Here is a 23129-nt window from a genome sequence, read left to right as displayed (position 1 = left end):
AACAGAGAAAAATGTCAGTAAGAATAGGATTAGCAACAACCAAAAAGAAAAGGTTAGGTCTAAAATCTTGGCACTACTAAAATTGAGTGACACATCAAAACTGATGTTTTAGAGGACAGAGACATAAAGAGAGAGAAAATAAATAAGAAAGAATAATTATGTAAGGTGTATGCTAACAAGTGTTCTAGGCGGAAAATAGAGTAGCGTAAGGGGAATTGGGAGAGCCAAGTGGGGGTCCAGAGGACAAAACAGGTTTCAATATTAAATATGGTTATCAGAGTAGACTCCATTGAAAAGGTGGTATTCACAATAATGTGAAATTAAAAATACATAATATAATTAAATTTGGGAAACTTGTATCTATGTGGAAATTAAAGATGCTCCTAAATGAACAGTGGGTCAAAGAAAATCACAAGGTAAACCAAAAAATATTCTGAAATGGATGAAAATGGAAACACAACAAACCAAAATTTGTGGGATAAAACTAAGATGTGCATAGAGGGAAATTTATAGCTATAAATGTCTATATTTAAAAATAAGATAGTCCTTTCCATCTTATAAAACTAGCAAAAGAGGATACAACTACATTCAAATCAAACAGAGGGAAGGAAATAGGAAAGACTTGAGTGGAAATGAATAAAATAAAGAATAGAAAACCCATAGTGAAAATCAACACAACAAAAAATGATTCTTTGAAAAAGTCAACAAAATTAACAAATGTTTAGTTAGACCAAAAAAGAAAAGAAAAAGAAGAAATCCTTAAATTATTAAAATCAAGAATGAAAAAAGGTAAATAACTACAGACCTTACAGAAATAAAAAAGATTATAAGAGAATTTTGTGGACAATTACATACTAACAAGTTAGATAAACTAGATGACATAGACAAATTCCTGGAAAGACACAAACTACTGAAATTGACTCAAGAAGAAATCAAAACTCTGAATAAATTCATAATAAGTAAAGTAACTGAACTAGTAATTTAAAAACTTCTCTGAAGAAAAGGCTAGTCAGGCACAGATGACTTCACTGATGAATTTTTTAAAAATATTTTAAGAATTAACATCAATCTTTTACAAACTTTCTAAGCAAACTTGAGAGAAATAAGGTTGTTACTCTTTTTCTATTTTCTTCATTCCCATACCCTTTATGTTTTTCTTCATTAATTACATTGTCCTTTATCTGATGGTTTAAAACATTGTGAATATTTAAGTATCTGTTGATACACACAAATATTTATGGTCTAGCCCAGCTAATGCATTGGTGAATATGTTCACATGTATGTATATGTACATGCACACACATGCACATAACAAGAAAGATGGCACAGTGGTTAAGGCTCTTTCTAGAATAAGACTGCTTGGTTCAAATTCTGCTTCCACCACTGACAAGCTTGGACAAGTTTCTCAACCTCTCAGTGCCATAATTTTCTTACCTATAAAACAGGGATAATAACAGTAAGTGCCTCTCAGGGTACAAATAGGACTAAATAAAGATTTAATATTTAAAGTGAAAAAAAAAAAAGAGAAAACACCTCCCAAATCATTCTGAGGCCAGTATTATTTTGACATCAAACCAAAGACATTACAAGAAAAGAAAACTATAAACTCTTGTCCCCTATGAACATAGACACAAAAATCCTTAACAAAATTACTAGCAAAGCAAAATCAGTAACATATACACCACGATCAAGTGGAATTTAGCCCAGCGATGCAAGGTTGGTTCAACATATGCCAACCAATCAGTATAATATACCATATTAATAGCATAAAAGACAAAATCATATGACCTTCTCAATAGAGGTAGGAAAAAAGCATTTTGCAAAATCCAACCCCCTTTCATGTTAAAAACTCTCAACAAACTTGGAATAGAAGGGAATTTTCTCAATGTAGTAAAGAGCATCTACAAAAAACCCTCAGCAAACTTGGAATAGAAGGGAATTTTCTCAACGTAGTAAACAGCATCTACAAAAAACCCTCAGTAAATATACTTCTGCTTAAAACTGTTGCACTAGAGGTTCTAGTCAGATAAATTAGGCAAGAAAAAGATAAGGCACACAGATAGAAAGGAAGCAGCAAAACTTCATTTGCAGATACCATAGTCTTATATACAGAAAATCCTAAAGAATCTATAACAAACTATCAAAGCTAATAAATGAGTTTAACAAGGTTGAAAGCTATAAGATCAATATAGAAAAGTCAGTTTTATTTCTACATACAGGTTATGAACAATCTGAAAATGAAATTAAGAAACAATTCCATTTGCAATAGCATCAAAAGAATAAAATATTAAAAATAAATTTAACAAAAGAAGGCAGTACATGTACACTGACAACTATAAAACATCATTGAAAGAAATTAAAGAATATTTGAATAAATGGACAGATAGCCCATATTCATGGATTGAAAAACTTAGTGTTAAGACGGCAATATTCCCCAAATTGATTGACAGATTCAATGCAATTTCTATCAAAATTCCAGCTCCCCTTTCTGCAGAAATTGACAAGCTGATCCTAAAATTCACATGGAAATGCAAGTGATGAAAACAACCAAAGCAAACTTGAAATTCAAGAGCAATATTACAACACACATTTCCCAATTTCAAAACTTACTACAAAACTAGAGTAATAAAATCTATGTATTCTTGTAATTGTAAGTTAGACAAGAGAGATCAAGGCAATAGAATTGAGAATCCAGAAACAATCTTCACGTTTATGGTCAAATGATTTTATATGGGGTGTCATTACAATGTATTGAGAAAAGAATAATGTTTTCAACAAGTATTACTAGTACAATTGGATATCCACTTCCAAAATATGAAGTTGTACCCTCCTCACACATTTGCCCACATGCGCGCACGCGCGCACACACACACACACACACACACACTTGAAAATAGATCATAAGCTTAAAGATAGTTAAAACTATAAAACTCTTAAAGCGTAGGAGTAAATCATTGTGACCTTGTATTGGTCAAAGCCTTCTTTGTGATGATATCAGAAGCAAGAACAGCAAAAGTAAAACTAGATGAACTGAACTTTATCAAAATTAAAAACTTGTACTTCAATGAATACCATTAGAAAGTGAAAATAACACCCACAGAACAGGAGAAAATATTTTCAAATCATATATTTGATGAAAGACTGGTACATAAAATATACATGGAATTCTTAAAACTCAATAATAAAAAAAAAAATTAAACCGGGCAAAGAATCTGAATAAAAATGTCTGCAGAGAAGATATCCAAATGGCCAAGAAGCACATGAAAATAAACGCTCAATGTTACTGGCCAACAGGGAAATGCAAATCAAATCCACAGTGAGATACTACATTACACCTACTAGGATGAGTATAATGAAGAAGACAAAAGTAACAAGTGCTGGTGAGGAAGCGGCTAAACTGAAACCCTCACATATTACTAGTGGAAATGTCAAATGGTGAAGCCACTTTGGAAAACTGGCACCTCCTCAATAAGTTGAACACAGTTTTCATATAATCCAGTGATGCCACTCCTAAGCATACAATCAAGATCTTTGAAAAGTTGTACACAAATGTTCATTCTAGCATTATTCATAATAGGCAAAAGGTGGAAACAACTCATATGTCCATCAACTGATAAATGAATAAAGAAAATGTTGTATAACCGTGCAATGGAATGTGATTTGGCCCTATATGATGGATGAACCTTGAAAACATTATGTTAAGTAAAAGGTGTTGGCTGATGCTACATTTGTGCATTACACCAATGTACCCTAACAAAGGAGTTGGCTGACAGTTGGTGTCCGTACCCCTTAAATACTATGTAAACAAATGTGAGGGGCATGTTTTATTTGGGTAATCATCAGCTTGCTCCTTCAGGCTCCCTGATCAAAGTAGGAGACAAGAGTAACAGGATACTTTGTCCCAGAATATTTACCCTTTTTAAGAGCTCTGAAAAGTATTGTGCAATCCTTTAACCTATGTACTTTCTTCGAAAAAAAATCTGGGGACAAATATTTATTGGTTTTAAAAGATATTAAAAACTATAACAGCGTAAGAAGTAAGTCTTCTCTTGTTCTCCTGATCTGATCTTTGGTAAGCAAGAGATGCTTTTTGAAAGAAGACTGCTTGACAGGCTCTGACTGTTGGCAGAGACCCAAAGAACTTTTCTTTCTTTGTGAACTACCTTAAAACTTAGCAAAGTAAACCTAAAGTAACATATCTTTTTCTAATCAATGCATTCCTTTTCATTGAAATTCCATGTAACTTTTCATGTGAGTAAAGTTTGCTGCTGAAATTGATCTAAGAGCTAACTATATGTTTACCCTTTTGGGGGAAGATACTAGACCATTTATACAAAAGTAGTTTATTTAATGAGATACATCTTTCAGGGGGTGATTTCCTGTGAGTATGTTGATTAATATTATTGAAAGAAGTTACAGAGAGACTAAGCTGTTTATTTTTACTCTTTAGTAAATTAAAATCACACCCAGTAAATCAGTCCTGCTCACTCTAAATAAGCCATCTATTATTTAATAAACCAATCAATTAAATATATCCATGAGCTAATACACTTTAGTTCAGGAGCATAACTTTTATCTTTTTCTCCTTCAAGAAAAGGCTACTTTATTAATAAATTACTATATGGTAACAAAATATCCTTGCATTTCACAAATTAAAAGCTTGTAAGAATATGCTCCAAATTTTTTCTTTGTATTTTATATGTACAGAAATGATACAGTCTATGAAAGACATGAGCAGCTCTCATAGAAGCATTTTCACTGCTTTAAGTGTGCATATACATCACCTGGGTATCTTGCTAACTTGGGGATCCTGCTGCAGTAGGTCTAGGGTGGGACCTGAGACCCTGGCTGTTATAACATGCTGAAGTTGCTGGTCTAAAGGCCACATCTGATCTAAAATATATTACAGTCCTATTTTCCTGTTACTAATAACTAAATATATATCATATCTTCCTTGTTACCTGACAATGGGGAATGTGCAAACAATGAAAGGTCTCTAAGACTCCAAGGAATATACAACCACATACACACATGCACATTGCACATACACACGCTTAACTTTTGCAGATGATCTTACCTTCTCACTTTAGGTTCTTTGTTTTACAGCACTACCCCCAGTGGATTGTAATTTTGGAGATAAAGCTTTCAAGAAACTAATGGATTTCTTGTTGTCAGCACTAAGGCACCTCCGTTTTACAGTGAAATTTGAAAGTAAATTGATGGCATTTGTCTTTGCATTTCATAGGAAATAATCACCCTAACACTTGACGATTTTTACTTCACTCTTGAGAGAACCAGTGTCTACCCATTAAAGAAAACAATGTGAGAGTGTTCTTTTCCACCCACCTTCTTTGGCTATTTCGGAAGCTTTTATTAGAATTTTGATGGCCTCTTTGTATTCTTTATTTTGCAGCATTTTGTCTGAGAGTAATCTGTAAGTCCTCAGGAGACTCTCACAGGCCAACAAGTTGAGAGAGCGGCCTGTCTCATCCTTCCATATCCGCCCCTGCGTCAATTGATGGAATGCTTCATAATGCTCAGCAGCCTCCAGAAGCTGACCTGAAGAATAAAAGTCATTCATAAGTATAAACCAGAGGTCAGAATGTGTTTTCAGAAATTTTGCATAAATTTCAGTTTTACTATTAAATGCAGAAACACCATGGATTATGGTGAAGGATTTCTAAGGCTGAAGATGAATTAAACTGGGAAAGGAGCTATCTCTAATTGGACCTCAGTTTCAGCATGAATTTTAGATAGACACCTGCAAGAGGGAGGGATGTACTCTGGCTAGTAGAAATTTACTGGGCTTGCATATGTTTAGAGAGGGTGTAAAAGGCCAGCAATGATTATTAATCACCATCATATTGGCTAATATTTCTTTAACATTATGTATGCCATGCATCCTGCTATGTGCTTTGTATGCATTTCTCATTTAATCTTCAAAACAATCCAATGGAGTGGGACTGTTCTGATTTCCTATTACAGAATAGAAAGCCAAAACTTAGTAAGGTCAAGAATTTTGCTCAAGATGGCAAGCCTAGTGCTATAATATCCAGGAAATCTGACTCTAGAGCTGATACTATCAACCAATATCCTCTACTGCTTTCCCAACAGATGGCAATTTCATCATTCTTTTTTTCTTTTCTTTTCACTCTGTCACTCAGGCTGGAGTGTAAAGGTGCAATCACAGTTTACTGCAGCCTTGAACTCCTGAGCTCAAGTGATCCTCCCACCTCAGCCTCCCAATTTCATCATTCTTAAAAAAGAATGCATCCATTATAAACTTCAAATTCAAACATTATGGCTCCTTAAACTGCTTCTCAAAGTTTTACTGGACTTTCCAATGAGGTTTTTGTATATTCTATTTAGCTATGAATAATTAGAATGTAACTAACTGCCGTTTTGGATCTTACCCTATAATAAAATCTAAAATATATCTCCTCCAAGCTAAAACTCTAAATTATCTGTAAGTAATTTCTTTCCTTAAAATATGAGCAAGCATATTTCTGGAAGAGGAGTCTGCAGCTCCATACAGTGGATTTAGTATTTTACTTGTTCATTTCCTCATGGGAATGCTCACAATATCCTGAAATGTAAATACTCTTTTCTGGTATTGGAGTTACATAATTGGAATTGATACGAAGAACACTTACATCTAGGCACTCCAATCATAGTGGTTAAGAGTGAGCGTGGGCTCCAAGCAGATGGCCTGTTCCTATCCCAGCTTTCCCAGCTTTCGTTTGGCCTCAGGCTAATTACTGCCCTCTGTGTGCCTTACTTTATTCTTCTGCAAAATAGGATTACTGTGTAACTTTTCAAGGTACTATTGTGAGAAATGAATTCATGCATGTACAATTATACGTTACAGGGCACCTGCTCAGGAAACACAGCTAATGTGATCAGTTGGTACAGTAACAACATCTTCAGAAACTCAGCAGGCAAACTGAAATATAGCCACTAATTTATTATGTTTATTAAGTATAACTTACTCTTCCCACAAAAACCAAAAATTAGTTGAGTCCCTATAACAATATTATCATGACATATTAAATTAACCTATGCAGGTTATATTAGACTCAATATCTTTCCTCAAATGAATTTCCTTGAATAGTGTTGGTTGGAGCTGCTTCCATGACTATTGCATATAATTTCTTCCTATTTGTTGCATTGAATTTGTTACCAGAATTAGTATTAAAGAATGCACATAGAAATAAGAATAGTATTCTCAAAGAAAAACAACCAGTGGTGGTGGGTAATCAGTAAACAGTCTGTAAAAATTCAGTGGACAGTCCAGGCACAGTGGCTCACACCTATAATCCCAGCACTTTGAGAGGCTGAGGCGGGTAGATCACAATGTCAGGAGTTCCAGACAGCCTGGCCAACATGGTGAAACCCCGTCTCTGCTAAAAATACAAAAAATCAGCTGGCTGTGGTGGTGCACACTTGTAGTCCCAGCTACTCAGGAGGCTGAGGCAGGAGAATCGCTTGAACCCAGGAGGTGGAGATTGTGGTGAGCTGAGATTGTGCCACTGCACTCCAGCCTGGCAACAAAGCAAGATTCCATCTCAAAAAAAAAAAAAAAGCAAAATTCAGTAGACATGGACAGTCTAAGTCCTTGCTGAGCCATGCAGGGGGGGCATGTTAGCGAAGATATATACAGAAAGGGCAATGTGTACTGCAGATTTGTTTATAAATTTATATTATGAAACTTTCATATGATAGGAGACTTCAGGCCATAGGTATGATTTTATACAAGCCTATCTTGTTACATGAACAAGTGTTTATAATAAGTAAATATATTAGGAAACATAAACAAATTTAGAAAGCATTATCGGTGCTATATCTGGGAGGTAGGATTATGGGTAACAGATGGTTTCTTTTCTGATTTTCTGTTTTCTTTTTGATTTTTTTTTTTCTGTTTGCTTATTAGCATTTCCTAAAGTTTCCATCATCAAAGCATGTTTATTTTGTCGTCAGGATATACAATGAAAGTCATTTAAGAAATAATGCTCAGTCCCTTTTTCACATTGATACAAATACTCAAGGTTGAAGTTCACGGCTCTCATCTATCTTTACTTCTAGCTGACACTTTTTTCTTACCTTCCAGAAAAACAGGCATAATTTTTCATCTCTCCCATGTAGCACCTCTTACCAGAAACACCTTGCCCCAAATACCCACGACTCTCATTTTTAAAAACTAGAATGGAGCATTGACATATTTGTGTGTTCCATTTCCTCTGTATTTCTGCCTATGAAGTATAGCACTGTAGCCCTGGAAAGATGTATACAAGAGTTCCATTTCTCTTTTCATCTAGTGTCCGTCTATTCATAAAGCACAGACACGTATTTCTTTTTGGCCATGTAAGTAGGGAAAGGGGGATATAGACTACTGTGAGAAAAACAGATAGTTCCAGAATAGATAGGGATCATAAAGGAAATGAAGCTCTGGGTAACTCAATTAGAATTAGATGCAAATGAGGTATAATGATGTCAATAGCAAATGAGAACTGACATCCATCTCCAAAATTTGATCTATATGGGGGCAGAAAGGGGAGGTGAGGGGAGGGTCAAGTAGGAAAAGAAGAAGTGGAAGAAATCAGGACAAAATGGGAGGTGGGAAGAGTGGAGTGAAGGCTGGGGCTGTGTCTTCATATTCCATATCAGCCAGATGTCCTCTGTGTTACGTTACTGGGTCTTGGGTTGCTGTTAGGTATCCTGGATAAGGCTGCCGAAACAGGAGTGAAATGAGGATGATCCTCAGGACACTGGTTTCATCTGGTGCCTTCAGAAGGCAACCTTGGGATGGTTAGAAATAACACTAGTCTTTTCAGTTGGATTTGCTTTTTGCTAGAGCTGCAGGGCTAGTATCAATGTACTACTTAGCTCATGGTTATTGGCCAAAGTTCAGCTATTAGAAGGGTCTGTTTGGAGTCTCCCCTGAGGTAGGAGCTTGAGATGCTTGGGTAAAAGAGAACAGTGACCTACTCTTTCCTGAAGGTCTATTAGGTGCTAGTCAAAATGCAGGACTTTTCTTCCCCCTACACATTAACTTACTGAACATTCCAAAAACTGGTGAAGTATATATGATTGTTGCTTTTTCACTAAACAGGAAACTGAGACTCGTGAAGTTTATATGACTCAACTATATGCCCCAGACTTATCATAAGTGATGATTAGGATTTAAACTCAAGGTCACCAAAAGCCCACACAACTGGTTCCACCACATCAGATACTAGTCAACAAATAAAGAGCCAGGAAACTTAGGTGGAGTGAGTTAAATTCTCTTGGCCATGAATCTCTTATGTTAAAAATGATGACCAAATTCGCATGATTCCTAGTCTCTTCCAGTTCTATAATTCTCCGGCTTTGATCAGGCCATCATAGGTCACCTCTAAGAAAAGCACAGATGTGAGCCCCTGATGTGCTTCTGATCGGTCTTACTGAAGAAGCGGTTGTATAACCAGCTATTTCTGAATTCCCTGCTCTCTTCTAGGCCATGCAGTGACATCTGTAGGGGGCTCTGGAATTCCGTGGGTACCCTAGACTCAGGCACCTGTGGCCTCATCTCACTATTCATGGTTTCACTTCCCCCGGCTTCACCATTTTCCCACAGATGAGGTCAGTGGGGTCCTGATTAGTACTATTTTAAATGGAGGTCCCTACTACACAGAAGCAGTTTTCCAGTCCTTCTCATATGTAGGGATTCATTTCTAAAAGCATTTGGTGGCAGTAAATAAGTCAGCAAGAAAATAAGCCAGCAAAGATTTGATCCAAATGACCACAAGCACACAAATGACTTATCTGCAATTTCTAAAGGCTGGCCAGAATTTAAAGCATATATTATGATATAGTAGAATATTTGATTTAAAAATATTAAAAGATATGCCCATGCTATGAAGAGAGTGTAATAATTTAAATATGCAAGCATTTCCCTTTAAGCATGATTAACAGTGATATGATTTCCATCCAATGTCTATTTCCAATTGTGAATTGGATTTTTAAAATCATCTTGTTTTCTGAGTAATCGTTCTGATATTAATTAAGACTAGACATTTATCAAGATATAATGCATACTGCTTTTAACTGAAAATTTTAAATTCAATTTACCTGAGAGAAATATTATAAAAGACCTCAATATGGTGATCGAGGTCTTTTATAATATTTATATAAATATCAATGTAGATAATGAATCAGATTTTCTCACATGGCTCATAGCATTCCTTTATAACTTCTACAAAGTGTTCATATTTAGTCTACCTTTTGGTACCAAATAAACTTTAACACAACAGGATCTAGAAATCTCACTTGGTTCTGATGTCAATCTTTTTGAAGGACAAGAACAAGTGTTTAAGTGTCCAAGGTCTGTCCTCCTCTGGAATTATCAAGTGTTGACATTATTTTCCATCAAGGAATAGGGACAACAAAAAGAGAAATAATTTTACCAATGTATCACAATATAAAAGTTCACAGAAAACAGGACAGAAAAAGAAGGCCTGGGGACTATTCACAGGTATTAAAGTCTTGGTAGGGGAAAGTGAGTTTTATCATGGTGCACCAGGAATCACCCGCAAATCTTCATCATCACTATGAGTAACCAGATCACAGTGGTAACCACAGTAAGGAAGACACACTAACTGCTGAATTAAAGGCCTGCATGCATGGCTCTATAGCAAGCAAAAGTCCAGACAGTCCACCAACATTTCATGTGAACCAGGGAAGAAAATAGAGCCAAAATGTTTTGTTGGAGAGGCTGGGGATGGCCCTCCACAAATACCCTAAGTAGTCAATTTATTTCAATAATATGAAGTAGGATCAGAAAACACATCTTAGGAGAACACTGTGAACAACTGCATTAAACAAGAGTATCCAGGTATGAATAGAAGTAGCCTAAACCTAGTTTTGTTTTGTTCATCAATTATATGATATCTACATAAACAATAAGGAGCTTGGCATGCATTCATAGTTTTTCAACTAAAGGAACGAGCACTCAAAATAAAACTACTACAAGGGAGTTTTACTTTATCTAAAGCCCACACAGACAAGAAATCCATCCATTTATTTAAAAATACAAACAAAACCCAAACAATGTTGTAAACTGCAAAATGCTTGGTAGGATGTTAAGACAAACACAATGTAGAGAAAATAAGATTTTATATAGTTGGGTATTATCCAAATTGTTGCTTACCCTCTTCCCTGCACAACATCTCTGAAAGTTTATAGATATTTGTTGTATCACAGCAGATGTCTAGAACAAATATTAAGCAAAGGAGAATGTATATGATCTCTCCCATTTTAGTTTTTTTTTAAAGTAGGAAGATTGACTAGATATTAACACAAATGGGTTTAAATGTGAAGCTGCCATAAAAGCAGGAACATAAATGTAATTCTCCCAGCCGCTATTTTGATGCACATTTTTGATTCCATGAATATTTTATGAAATGGCCCAAACTAAAGCCATATAACATTCCTGCATTACTGATGCTTGCGCCCGTAAGCTACGAACATTAGAGGCATGATTGAGTGCATTAAAATGAACTCATTCAGCAGTGCATTGATTACTTGAAGGGGGAGGGAAACAAAAAAAGAAAAAAAGGAAAAAAAGAAGTTGCTCCACTTAAGAAAACAGCATACAAATCTAAAGTTTGCAACACAATAAGGGCAAAAACAAGTTTACATAAAATAATATGCCATAAATACAGCATGACTCTGTCCAGATCTGACATTAATTAGACAAGGTGTTAATTATGTCCAAAGATGGCTGCTGGTATTGTTCAGGTAATTTAAAATGTCACAATCTCTAAGACGCATAGACTGGTCTGTTTTAGCTCCATGCATCAGCAATTCTGAAAATAGGTAATTATTTCCTTTTCTATCGACTTGTACATTTGCCAGTAAAAACAATGCTGCAGAAACAATTGCATGAAAATAATTTGACAGATCCGTAAGACCTGTTTCCTCAGCAGTACTGGTATAAGTCTTAAGCATATTTAGTTCGAAATTGTGCACATTTGCTGAAGACTTTAGGGAAATATTCCACTTTAGTTTAAAACAACAACCTAAAGGAACAATAAAGCTTTACGTGTATTATATTACATTTTAATCTGGAGCTACTGGACATCTTTGGTGCAAATTACCATTCTGTACAACAGAGAGATAAAATCTGCTAGAAGCAATGTTGAACAGTAGCAAAAAGAGAAAAATGTTATTGTCCCTTTGTAAAAACAAAAGACACTGCTTTCCATTTCGGCTTAACTGCATGAACAATTTATATTATCTTAAGGTTTTTACATTCAATTATGATCATTATAACAGCACTACAAATGCTGAAATAGTTAAGGGTTTGCCACACTTTCAGCGGAAACTATCACTTTCAAGGGTTTATCTCCTGTCACAAGAGATTTGTTGTGCACTCTAACCCACTGCACACCATTGCAAAATGGAACGCTGGAAAACAAAGATTTTGTTCGGTAACTCAATAGCATCCCTAATAAACTGAGAAGAAAATGTGCCCATAACTTTTGAGTACCTACTTTTAGATATTTAGAAGAAATGTAAGATGCTAGTTTAAAAACAGAATCATCTCTTTATCATTTGGAGTGCTGATTTCAAGTGGACATTATGGGAATGCTACCACACACCAGTTAAAGAGTATCGGTCATATTGACCAGACAATGAAAACAATCCCATGTAGACAGGTTTGGGAGAACCTCATCCAGGGTTTTATTACTGATGTTGGAAATAAAAGTTCACTTTTTTTAAATCCAGAAATTTGCCTGGATCTCCAAAATATTCTGGAGGAAGTGTTATTAATTGTTGCTGTTTATGATTTTAGATAGCTGAATTGTGGCCAGTGAGCAAGTCTGGCTGCTCTTGGTCAATAAACCTCCAACAGTTGGTTTCAATCTAAGTTTTGTGATTTCTAAAGATTAAATATTAGGCAGCTTACTCTTAAAAGAGCATAACTGGAGGTATCAAAATTACTCAAAAAATTTATTTTAAAAAAGTAACACATGTGTATAATGTATAAAAAGCAAAGAATTAATATCAGCCATTATGAACCTTGTATTGTTGGTGGAGTTGACTACTTTCCTTATATAATAAATAGTTTTACTTTAATGTTCCCATCTTATCTTAAAGTACTAAGTAAAAAGTATCGATAGGTATAAACATCTGAGGAGAAATAAAGTTAATATTGACATTAGATCAACTATTGAATTATATTTGCACAGACCTTAATCAATAATGTAATTTTTACTTGAATTACATATTGCTCATGATTTTACATAAACCACATTCAATTTGATTCCTATATGTTTATGTGAGCAAAGAGAAAGGTGTGGAAACATCTATGCCAAAGTATCAGTATTGATTATTGAAGATGGTGATGAGGAGAGTGAGGAGAGTTAACTTTTCGCCTCCACTTCTATGTTTTGATGGATGACTAACGTGTTATTTTGGATATTATGACAAAACGCAAAAAACTGAAAATAAGATATTTCGATGAGCATGGAGGGAGAGAAATAATGTTAGCTGAACTTCTACTATGTGCCAGGCATAACAGTAGCTGCTGCTGCTCTTTCTCTGTGTGTGTGTGTATGTGTATGTGTGTCTGTCTGTGTATAACCTTACTTCACTCACCTTCAGGTGTTAGTATCTTTTTGAGATGAGGAAACTGAGCCTCAGGAATTGTCTTGCCTAAATTCACATACTCAGTAGGTGGCGAACCAATGTCCAAAGCCCACTGTGGCTTTACTTCTTCAGGGTCACTCCCCTTTTTAGAAAATGGGTCAAATATTTAACTTCAAAGCCAGAGACCAAGTTTTGGCCATCTGCCCCAGTGATATCATTGGACCATTCACACACTGCTTCTGAGCTTCCTTTCCTTAAGAATTCTGAAGCATGGACAACTATGCCAAGCTCCAGATGTGGTTGCAATGGGTGCGGAAACAATTGTCAGCACCTTGCTCAGTGCCTGGTGCTTCACAGACATCCAGTAACTTTTCACGTGGAGTTATCTAGTTTCTTTCTTTTTTTTCAAGTTTGCAATTTGTTGTGAACCTGGATGGGTCTTTTATAGGGAATACCTTAAAAGTTAAATGTTATGGAATAATATCACTTTTTCAGATTAAATGCCAGCTGAGGCACTAATCGGAAACAGCACACTTCATCCAACTCTAACACAATACATAATCCTTACACTCCTGGTCAGTTGTACCTCTGAAGAGATATTTTAGGGGCAGTGCCTCTTCTTAGAGGAAATACTGCCTCCTGAACAGTTTATTCAGTGTAGCAAGAACTGTGGGCTCGGTGCCACTGTTCAAGACCTCCTTGCAAAGCTTTGAAAAAAGAAAAACCTGCTGCAGAGCAGGCACCTTTGAATGAGGCTTCCTCTCAGTGCTACTCGTTAAGCAGTAAATAATTAAAACACCCTGAAAAAGACAGGTAAAATACAAGCAGCAATGTCAGTATCACAGACATGAAAGAGAAGGGGAAGAAAATGAATTGAAAAAAAAAGAAGCAATGAAATAATTCATTTGAAGCTCTAATAAAGTTTCATTTGCAGTCTTGTTTAAAGATATATCAGACTTTAGGGATGTAACCTAATTACATTTTTATTCTAAATTCCATTCAAAGATCTTGGACTTTGATTCTTTAACATAGATCAAACACGGTATAATTTTCTTGTGGCTATCAATACTTAAAAAGGATCTCTTCATTAAATACTATAAGGTCTTATGAACATGTACACATAGTAGATGAAGAATAAACTGACATGCCCCAAAAAGTGACAATTAATTTATGTAGAAATAGGAATGCTAATCCACTTCTTTAAGAAAGTTTTTAACTATCAAGTTCATTTTCATTCAAGTATAAAGTGACTCAGTTTCTACACTGGTCTAGTCGGACGCACCTTCGAAATATTTACTAGGGCTGGCTTTCTAAATCCATGCTTGGAATTTACTCTGAAAAATGAAGTGTGCACATAGCGGCGGCAGGAAGTAGCCTCAAAATCACACAGACATTAAAGAGGAGGTGCTTTCAAGAGACCTGCAGTTTGAGTGTTAGTGAAGGGTATATTACAATCATCAATGCTTTACACTTAGGAACTAGTTTGACTGGCTTTATTCCATGTTGCTACTAGGAAGTCTGAATGCAATAATGTGTTTGCTCTTCCAGGGAATCTTTTTGGAAAAACTTCCTCCAGAAGGACTTTTAAGATGCAAATTTGGGAGCAGTTTACAAATGGGGGAAATGAACAAGTAGGATTTCTTTTTTGACTCTGAAGAGAAAAAATGCTCCCAATGAACTTGCTTAGTTGTACAAAAGATGTAACGAGATGGAAAAGTACACTAGGATTTAAACACCCAGATAGAGAAACCTACAGAGAGCTTTGGTCATGACTCTGCAGCAGCCATTGGGAGTTCCTGCTGGAGTTTTTGTTTGCTTGTGTTTTAATTTAATAAGATGTCCTTTATTAGTTTATGCCATTTTCTCTTGCAACACCCTGGACATAAAGGAGGCTTTATTGTTAAAAATTTTTAAATATGATAGTAATTTTAAATAGAAAATAAGAGTTATTTAAAAGCAAAAATAACCATATTATGCTTGTCAAAATCTATTCATAGCAAACAAAGATGTTATCATCTCACTATTTTTGGTTCGTAAATACAATACCAGATTAAGAAAGGCAGAAGCAAATTTTCACATTCACTCTATTTAGGGTGACCAGCTCAAGTTTACCCAGGGATTTCCTGGATCTGGAATCCCCTCAGTCCCAGGCAAATTAGGGTGACACTACCCTACAACTGACCCAAAATAACAAAAGATTTTGAAACTTTAATGCAATAAAAAAAAAAAAAAAAAAAAAGATATTTAGCAAAAATACAAGTTTAGTTATTTTTAGGGCAAAAAATATTGGCATGAATTAAACAATATAGGAAAAATCTTAAGTATCGCTGACAACACCATTAATCATTGAAAATGTACTTATTTTGGTCAAGTTTCATTCTATTCTATAATATATCCATGCATAATTTTTACACAGTGTAAAGGACTGAATACAATTTTTCTACATATCTAGATTATTTTATTAGAATGACATTCCATATTATTTATTTTCATAATCACATTTTAAAAGGCTGTGCAATATTTTTTGGGGGGGATATACACTTTAATCATCTATCTGTCTAGTATTTAGATTACTTCTTTAATGTTTTTAACTATCTTAACATTTTTAGAACTGGAATTGATAGATAAGGGAGTGTGGCAAATTTTATGATTGTTAGGTTGGTGCAAAAGTAATTGCAGTTCTTCCATGAAAAGTAATGGTAAAAATTGCAATTACTTTTGCACTAACCTAAAACCATTTACCATATTACTTTCCAAAACCATTTAAATGATTCACTTCATCATGAGCAGCAACACACATGTGTTACTTTAAGAAATCATGATTACTTTTCTGTCCCTATTATAAGAAGTGTTCAATGGTTCTTTACAATTATTCAATTTGATTTTTAGGAAGTTGATTATTTTTCTATGTATTCATTACTTACCATATTTCATCTTTGGTGAATTTTCTCTATTTTTGCCATTACATTATAGTTGCCGACATTTTTCTTACCAATTGATGGATACATAAAAAAATGGTTACTAAATCTGTATTATATATAATGCATATGAAGTTAATTTTTCTCTTTTTCCCTACCTCGTGCCCTATATCTGAATACTGATGCTGTCTCCTCTGCTGTAATGTCTGATAATCATCCTTTCTTTCAATTTATTCAGCCACATACCAACCCACTCTCTTCACCAGTCTGAATGACTCCTGTATCTTCCTTCTGCTTTTCATTTCCTCTGTTGTAGGTTACATCACCCACATTTGTTGAACAGCCCAATTCATATGACAAAAAAACCTGTTATAAATCCAGCCAATCCTGTCTCTTCCCACTGACTCAGTTTGCTGATCTTTTTCTCTTCAACTTTGCTCTCCACATCTATTAACCTTGATGGATTTAGTTTTCTTTAAAAACCATCCTTTATAATGTGTAATCTGAATAGGCTAAAATGACATCAATGATTAAGTAATGAGAGAGTTATGTGCTGGACCCACTGATAGAATGGGATACTCACTGAACATGACATGGGAAGCGTGGGCTAGGGTAGGGCTGAGGAGAGAAGGCCTGATAAAGGCAAATAGCCAGAACTGTTGGCAAATGGAAGAGGACATTAAAAGGGAGATATCTTTTTTTATTTATAATTTTGCCTGGGCGAGTCCTATTTCAGAAGCCTTTTCTTATCATACTTTTAATAAAATAAATCAAGAACAAAAATCCAGAAGGTCGACTTTGTAAGTTCTCTGCTGAGCAAATCCTTGCATAAGGAGATGGTGTTGGGTAGTGGAAAAAACACTGAATCTAAGATCTAAAGACACAGGTTTCCATCCTGGCTCTGACATGTTTTAGTTGTCATTTAATTTTATTCAGCCTTAAAAAAGAAGAGAATTTTGCAATATGTGACTTGGATGAACCTTAGGACATAATACTAAATGAAATAAGCCAGTCACAGAAGGACAAATACTTCACGATTCCACTTATTTGAGGTATCGAAAATAGTCAAACTCATAGAAGCAAAGAATAGAATGATAGTTGCCAGGGGCAGGAGGGAGGAGGAGATGGGAAGTTGTTAATCAATGAGTATAAAACTTCAGCTATGCAAGATGAATCAGTTCTACAAATCCTCTGTACAATTTTGTGCCTATGGATAAAAATATTTATTGGGAACTTAAAAACCTTTTGAGGATAAATCTCATTAAGTATTCTTACCACAATAAAATAAAAAAAAAGAAACAAAATAACCTCTTAATATCCTAGTTTCTGCTTCCTTAGAATGAGGATGAAATGCATGCATAAAAAAACACGCAGTCTCCATCAATATACTTTCTTATGTGTTACTGCCATCATGTAGCTTGTAGATACATCTGACTTGTTGTAATTTTGTCTAAATGTTACTGTTAAATCAGTTTGAAAAATGTGTAGAGATTGTTTGTGTTTATTTGTGTAGAGTATGATAGGGAGAGGGGAAAGCTCCTGGATATTAGGAGCTCTGGACTCAAGTCTAGCACCAGCTGCTAACTTTATGGCCATGGCAAAATTGTTCAGTTACAGTTCTTCAGCTTAACACTTATCTATCAAATTAGGGTTTGGACTAGATTACTTTGAAGATCCAATATGACTCCAAAATTCATTCAACTAAAAGAATTGAACATAAATTCTCAACCCAGTTTTAAACAATTGAGGACTATTTTACAATTTGCTAAATCCATCTCGATGTGTTATTCCATAGATGCCAGGTTTTCCTGACCCTTAGTGCCATCCTTACAGCATCTCTTCTTGGACATCAATTTTTAGGGATCATAAGCACTTACAAAAAATTAATCACCAGAGAACAATTCCTTCTTCTATTTCCCACCCAAGTTACTACTCTTCAAAGTGTTACCTCATTTGTATGCAGTAGCCCAGCATCAAAGTGGAACAATAGGGACAAGCAGAAAAGCCTTTACGCTCCCTGAGACAAAGAGAATATGCACTGAGGAGGCACTGCACACACAACAGTGATCTTACCACTTGGAAAGGCCATGGGGAAGTTATTAATGGAGCCAAGCTTCCCCACTCTGTATGTGTTTAATGTTCTGAGAACAAAGATAAGAAAATCTTGAACACAAGTGGAACACAAGTCCCAAGGAAGAATAGTTTAAAGTTTTGCTAGATTGCTTGGTGATAGATTTGCATCCTCCACGTAGAACTACAGAGAGAACTTGGAGGACATAAACAATGGAGCAGAGAGATTACCAAGATAAAATGTCAGGAGTTAAAGGGAAGAATGAGATGTGATGAAGAGAGACCCCGAGGAAAGGCGAAGAGCAGACCAGGTGGGAAGTGTTGAGCGGGTTCACTAACATGGAGCTTCTCACCCCAGCTGCCCTGGGCTCCCTATGCTGGTCTCCCTAAGGACATTCACCAGTTTTACATGGGGATTCACTGAAATTGCTGCTTGTAGACCTAACACTGAGTTACAACAGTATAGCTAACTCTTCCTAGCCCTGGAAGTGAAAAGAGAAAGCAGCATTTATAAAGGCCCATGTGCCAAGGAGAGCACTAGACACTTCACTTACCACATTTAGTTTCAAAACAATTATCTGAAGGTCTAGAATTTTTTTTCTAATAATTAAAGAGAGGTACAAAGAGGTTAATACTAGGCTCCTTCCCTGCTTTTCATAAAGTGACATTTTTCTCCCCCTAATTAGTAAATAATTTGACACACAGAGGTTTAATGCCTAATCCTTCTTTTTTTTTATGACTGATCTTTCAATAATCATTTAAGCAGCCATAGAAATCAGAACTGGAGGTGAACTAAGAGCAGATAGCGTCTGCTCCAACTCCCTCATTTTAGAGTTGAGGGAAGCAAGACTTAAAATGATTAAATAACTCACCTAGATTTACATAGTTAATTAGCTAATGGCAGTGTCAAAAGAGAATCTAGGGTTACTACCCAGTCTAATACATTTTTCCACTGCTAGACTTGAGTGATGCTCAAATGTCATTTTAAGTAACAAGGCCAAGATACACATTCAACATCTATCAACTCTCCTTAATTTAACCCCCATGTACGAATTTGCAGCTTCTAATTTATTTTTATTCAATACTTGCGCCCTTCATTTTTAATATCCCTTACTGCCTAAAGACCATTCAATCTGTGCTTAATTAACATCCCCCACCCCAAACATATTGTCTACCTCATTAATAGTGTTGTGATTAGATCTACAATAATTCTTTAATCTTCATGAATATCTTTTACCAGCTGTAAAAACCTAATCCTTTCAATAATTTGTGATTTAATGAGATTTCTAAAATTAGCTAGTTTAAAAAAACACTTAAAATATTTTTAAAAATTATAACTAAACAATACATGCACAAAGTAACCAATCCTAACAGTGTGAAAAGAAATAGTAAGTCCCCCCATAATTTCGCAGCATCAATGCCCTTCTCCAGAGACTGTCCTGGTTAAGATTTTGTGTATTTGATGGGTTTTAAATCCTCTCAACAGCACTTACTTCTCTATTAATTTTTAATAAAATGAAAGAGAAAATAAAATACCACACTAAAAACTGATATATCTTTTGCATTTCTTTTAGTTATTAAGGCTGTTTTTCTAATAAACTGGCAAATGTTATTCCATGACAAATAAGAGATTACAATGAAATTTTGATCAATTTTGATATGACATCTTTATGTTAAATATATTTTTACCTTTTTTGGAGAATTGAATTTTGTGATAATCAACCTCATTTCAAATGCAAAAGAATAAAGTGATATTTACAATGCAATATAGAATGAGGTAAAAAGTAAAAACTCCTGAAAAAATTGTTTATATGAGATATTAGTTCTTGAAAATTATCTTTTATTATTTTAGATAGTATTCAATTGATCACCGTGCATACAATTGTTTTTTATGTGTAGAATTTAAAATGAAGAAACATTAAATTTCTCATATATATTGAGTCACGCCACTCCACCATTGGTATATTTCTTTTTTTTTTCTGAAATAACATCTTTGGTTACTTAAGGAAAAACATTGTCACCATATTGAATATTATATTAGTTTCCTGGAGCTGTCATAAAAAAAGCAGCACAAACTGGGTGGCATAAACGACAGAAATTTATGGTCTCACAGTTCTGGAGACTGAAAGTTCAAACTCAAGGCATCAGGAGGGTTTATTCCTTCTGAGATCACATTCATAAGTACTGGGGGTTAAGAGCTCGACACCTTTTAAGGGTTTACAATTCAACGCATAATAAATATGGCTGAAAAAGTTCTCTAAACTGAGAAAACAAAAGTACCACCAGTGGATAGGGTAGTTGTCCCATCTTACTTGTGGAGCTATAAGAGCTTCCAGCCCCCATATGAGAAGCAGGGCGAGGCATGGGGAGTGTGTGGGACTCATGACAGGAGGCTGAGGGTTGGAGGTAGAAAGTCCCACCCCACCCAGCAAAGAAATAACTCGAATCACAGACATGGTTACAAGTGAGGTGCAGCTGGGAGCCCATGCCAATGGTGAACCTGAGATCAAAGCAGAGAGGAGACAGGGCCAAAGAAAAGCCATGTGTAGGGACAGTCATCCGAGGCTTCACAGCAGGAAGGTTTCATTTGAAAAAAAGAGATCTGGCTTCTATGATTGGGCCTAATGCCCAGATGACTGGACATTCCCCTCACACATACAGGGACAGGGCCTGGGCTTTGTGGGGTAGAATCCATCACTGGGAAAGCTGTCACAAGACAATAGGTTTGCTCCAGAAGCCAGAACGTTCTCTGGTTTATGCACACTTCAGCCAGTTTTTGTTTTTTTTTTTTAAATCAATGGGAGCAGAGTTCATTTCACATGGTTGAGTTTGGTGGACTCCTTTAAGTAGTGAGGGAGCTATTGGAAGAGAGATCAAATCAAGGATGAAGTCTGATGTCTGGGAGATGGTGGATTCATGAATATGGAGTACATAGAGAGATACAGAGGGGAAAGTACAAGAGAAGGAAACCAGACTAATGACGGCAATGATGATGAAGGGGCTCAGAAGTTTATTAGTCAAACTTCCAGATAGATGAGTAGAGCAGAGCCAGAAACACTACCCTAACTAGTAGTTCACAGTGACTATGCTGATGCCCAGAGGTTTGTCCTGATCAGTTCTGAAATGTGTTGCAAGGAATTTCTTATAGCAATATACCATCAAAGTTTTTGAATGATTTACTTTTTAAAATGTATAACGTTGATTTATCATTATCCACTTTAAAAAATTAATTACTCTGGTTTGTTTGATTTCCAATGTGCTTTCTAGGTGGGGGAGAAAGGCTATAGAGCTATAGATAGCACATAACCTTCAACCTATTTTACTTTGACCATAGCCAATAATTAGTGAGGGTGTTTACTTCTTCTGCTTTGGGGGACAGTGTTTGTCTAAATCTCAGAATGCTCGTAGGAGTATTATCTAAGTCAATGCAGACAAACGTATTTGTTGCTATGGCAGAAAAGGTTGAAACCATCACCATCATGTACAACATCAAGGCTCTGATGCTGGGCAGCTGGGAGATAAAACACAGGATATTAGAAGACCACAGACATTGGGTCGTGACAGCATTACAGGGATTTTTGATGTTGATATTGCTCCTTGGCCTGGGTAGATACTGATGTGGTTTGAGGTCACCAAATATTTCTGCAGACAGAACCACGCTGAGGCACAGCCAGAGCACGAGTGTCTGTGTGCTCATGGCAGGGACATACAAGTCTTTCTGAAGTGGTTCTTTGGCAATGGAGCCTGTTTGGGGAATGCTCACAGAGATTTAGAAGATGTTTCCAGTTGTATGGAATTATTGCCTGGGAATGGCTCAAGTGGAACTGGGTGAGAGAGACGCTTTCAGGGTAGATTATCTTGAGGATAGGAATTCAGGCACCCCTGATGTCTAAGTGAATACTGTAAGGACTCTGTTAAATATCTTTATGTGACTGAGTTTCTGAGATGTCTGTGATATGGTTTGGATCTGTGTCCCCTCCCAAATCTCATGTCGAATTTTAATCCTCAATATTGGAGGAGGGGTCTGGTGGGAGGTGATTGGATGATGGAGGCAGACTTCCCCCTTGCTGTTCATGTGATAGTGAGTGGGTTCTCATGACATCTGATTGTTGAAAGTGTGTAGCAGTTCCCCCTTAATTCTCTGTCTCCTGCTCCACCATGTGAAGATGTGCCTGCTTCCCCTTCACTTTCTGCCATGACTGTAAGTTTCCTGAAGCCTCTACAGCCGTGCTACCTATACAGTCTGTGGAACTGTAAGTCAATTGATTCTCTTTTCTTTATAAATTACCCAGTCTCAGGTAGTTCCTTATAGCAATGTGAGAACAGACTAATATAGTCTGTATGCTGTGTTCAATGCTGACAACCATAACTATTGTGCCTACTCCTTTGACACCTCTGTTCTTTTTTTCCCCCAACTTTTAAGTTCAGTGGTACCATGTGCAGGATGTGCAGGTTTGTTACATAGGTAAAAGCGTGCCATGGTGGTTTACTGTACAGATCATCCTATACCCC

At 35.9% G+C, this 23129-nt stretch overlaps 1 protein-coding gene across 1 annotated transcript in view; it reads right to left on the bottom strand.

The window, feature by feature from the left end:
- The window catches only part of TTC29 (tetratricopeptide repeat domain 29), a 264979-nt gene that overhangs the window by 188197 nt on the left and 53653 nt on the right, over positions 1–23129 (bottom strand). Inside the window, 1 exon segment of the mRNA XM_011956790.1 lies at positions 5347–5559. Within this exon segment, the coding sequence (XP_011812180.1) occupies positions 5347–5559 (213 nt within the window).

Source organism: Colobus angolensis, unplaced genomic scaffold (assembly GCF_000951035.1).
Source record: "Colobus angolensis palliatus isolate OR3802 unplaced genomic scaffold, Cang.pa_1.0 Scaffold111, whole genome shotgun sequence".
Lineage (NCBI taxonomy): Eukaryota > Metazoa > Chordata > Mammalia > Primates > Cercopithecidae > Colobus > Colobus angolensis.
The sequence above is the reverse complement of the archived record's forward strand: the minus strand, read 5'-3'. Positions and strand labels throughout refer to the sequence as shown.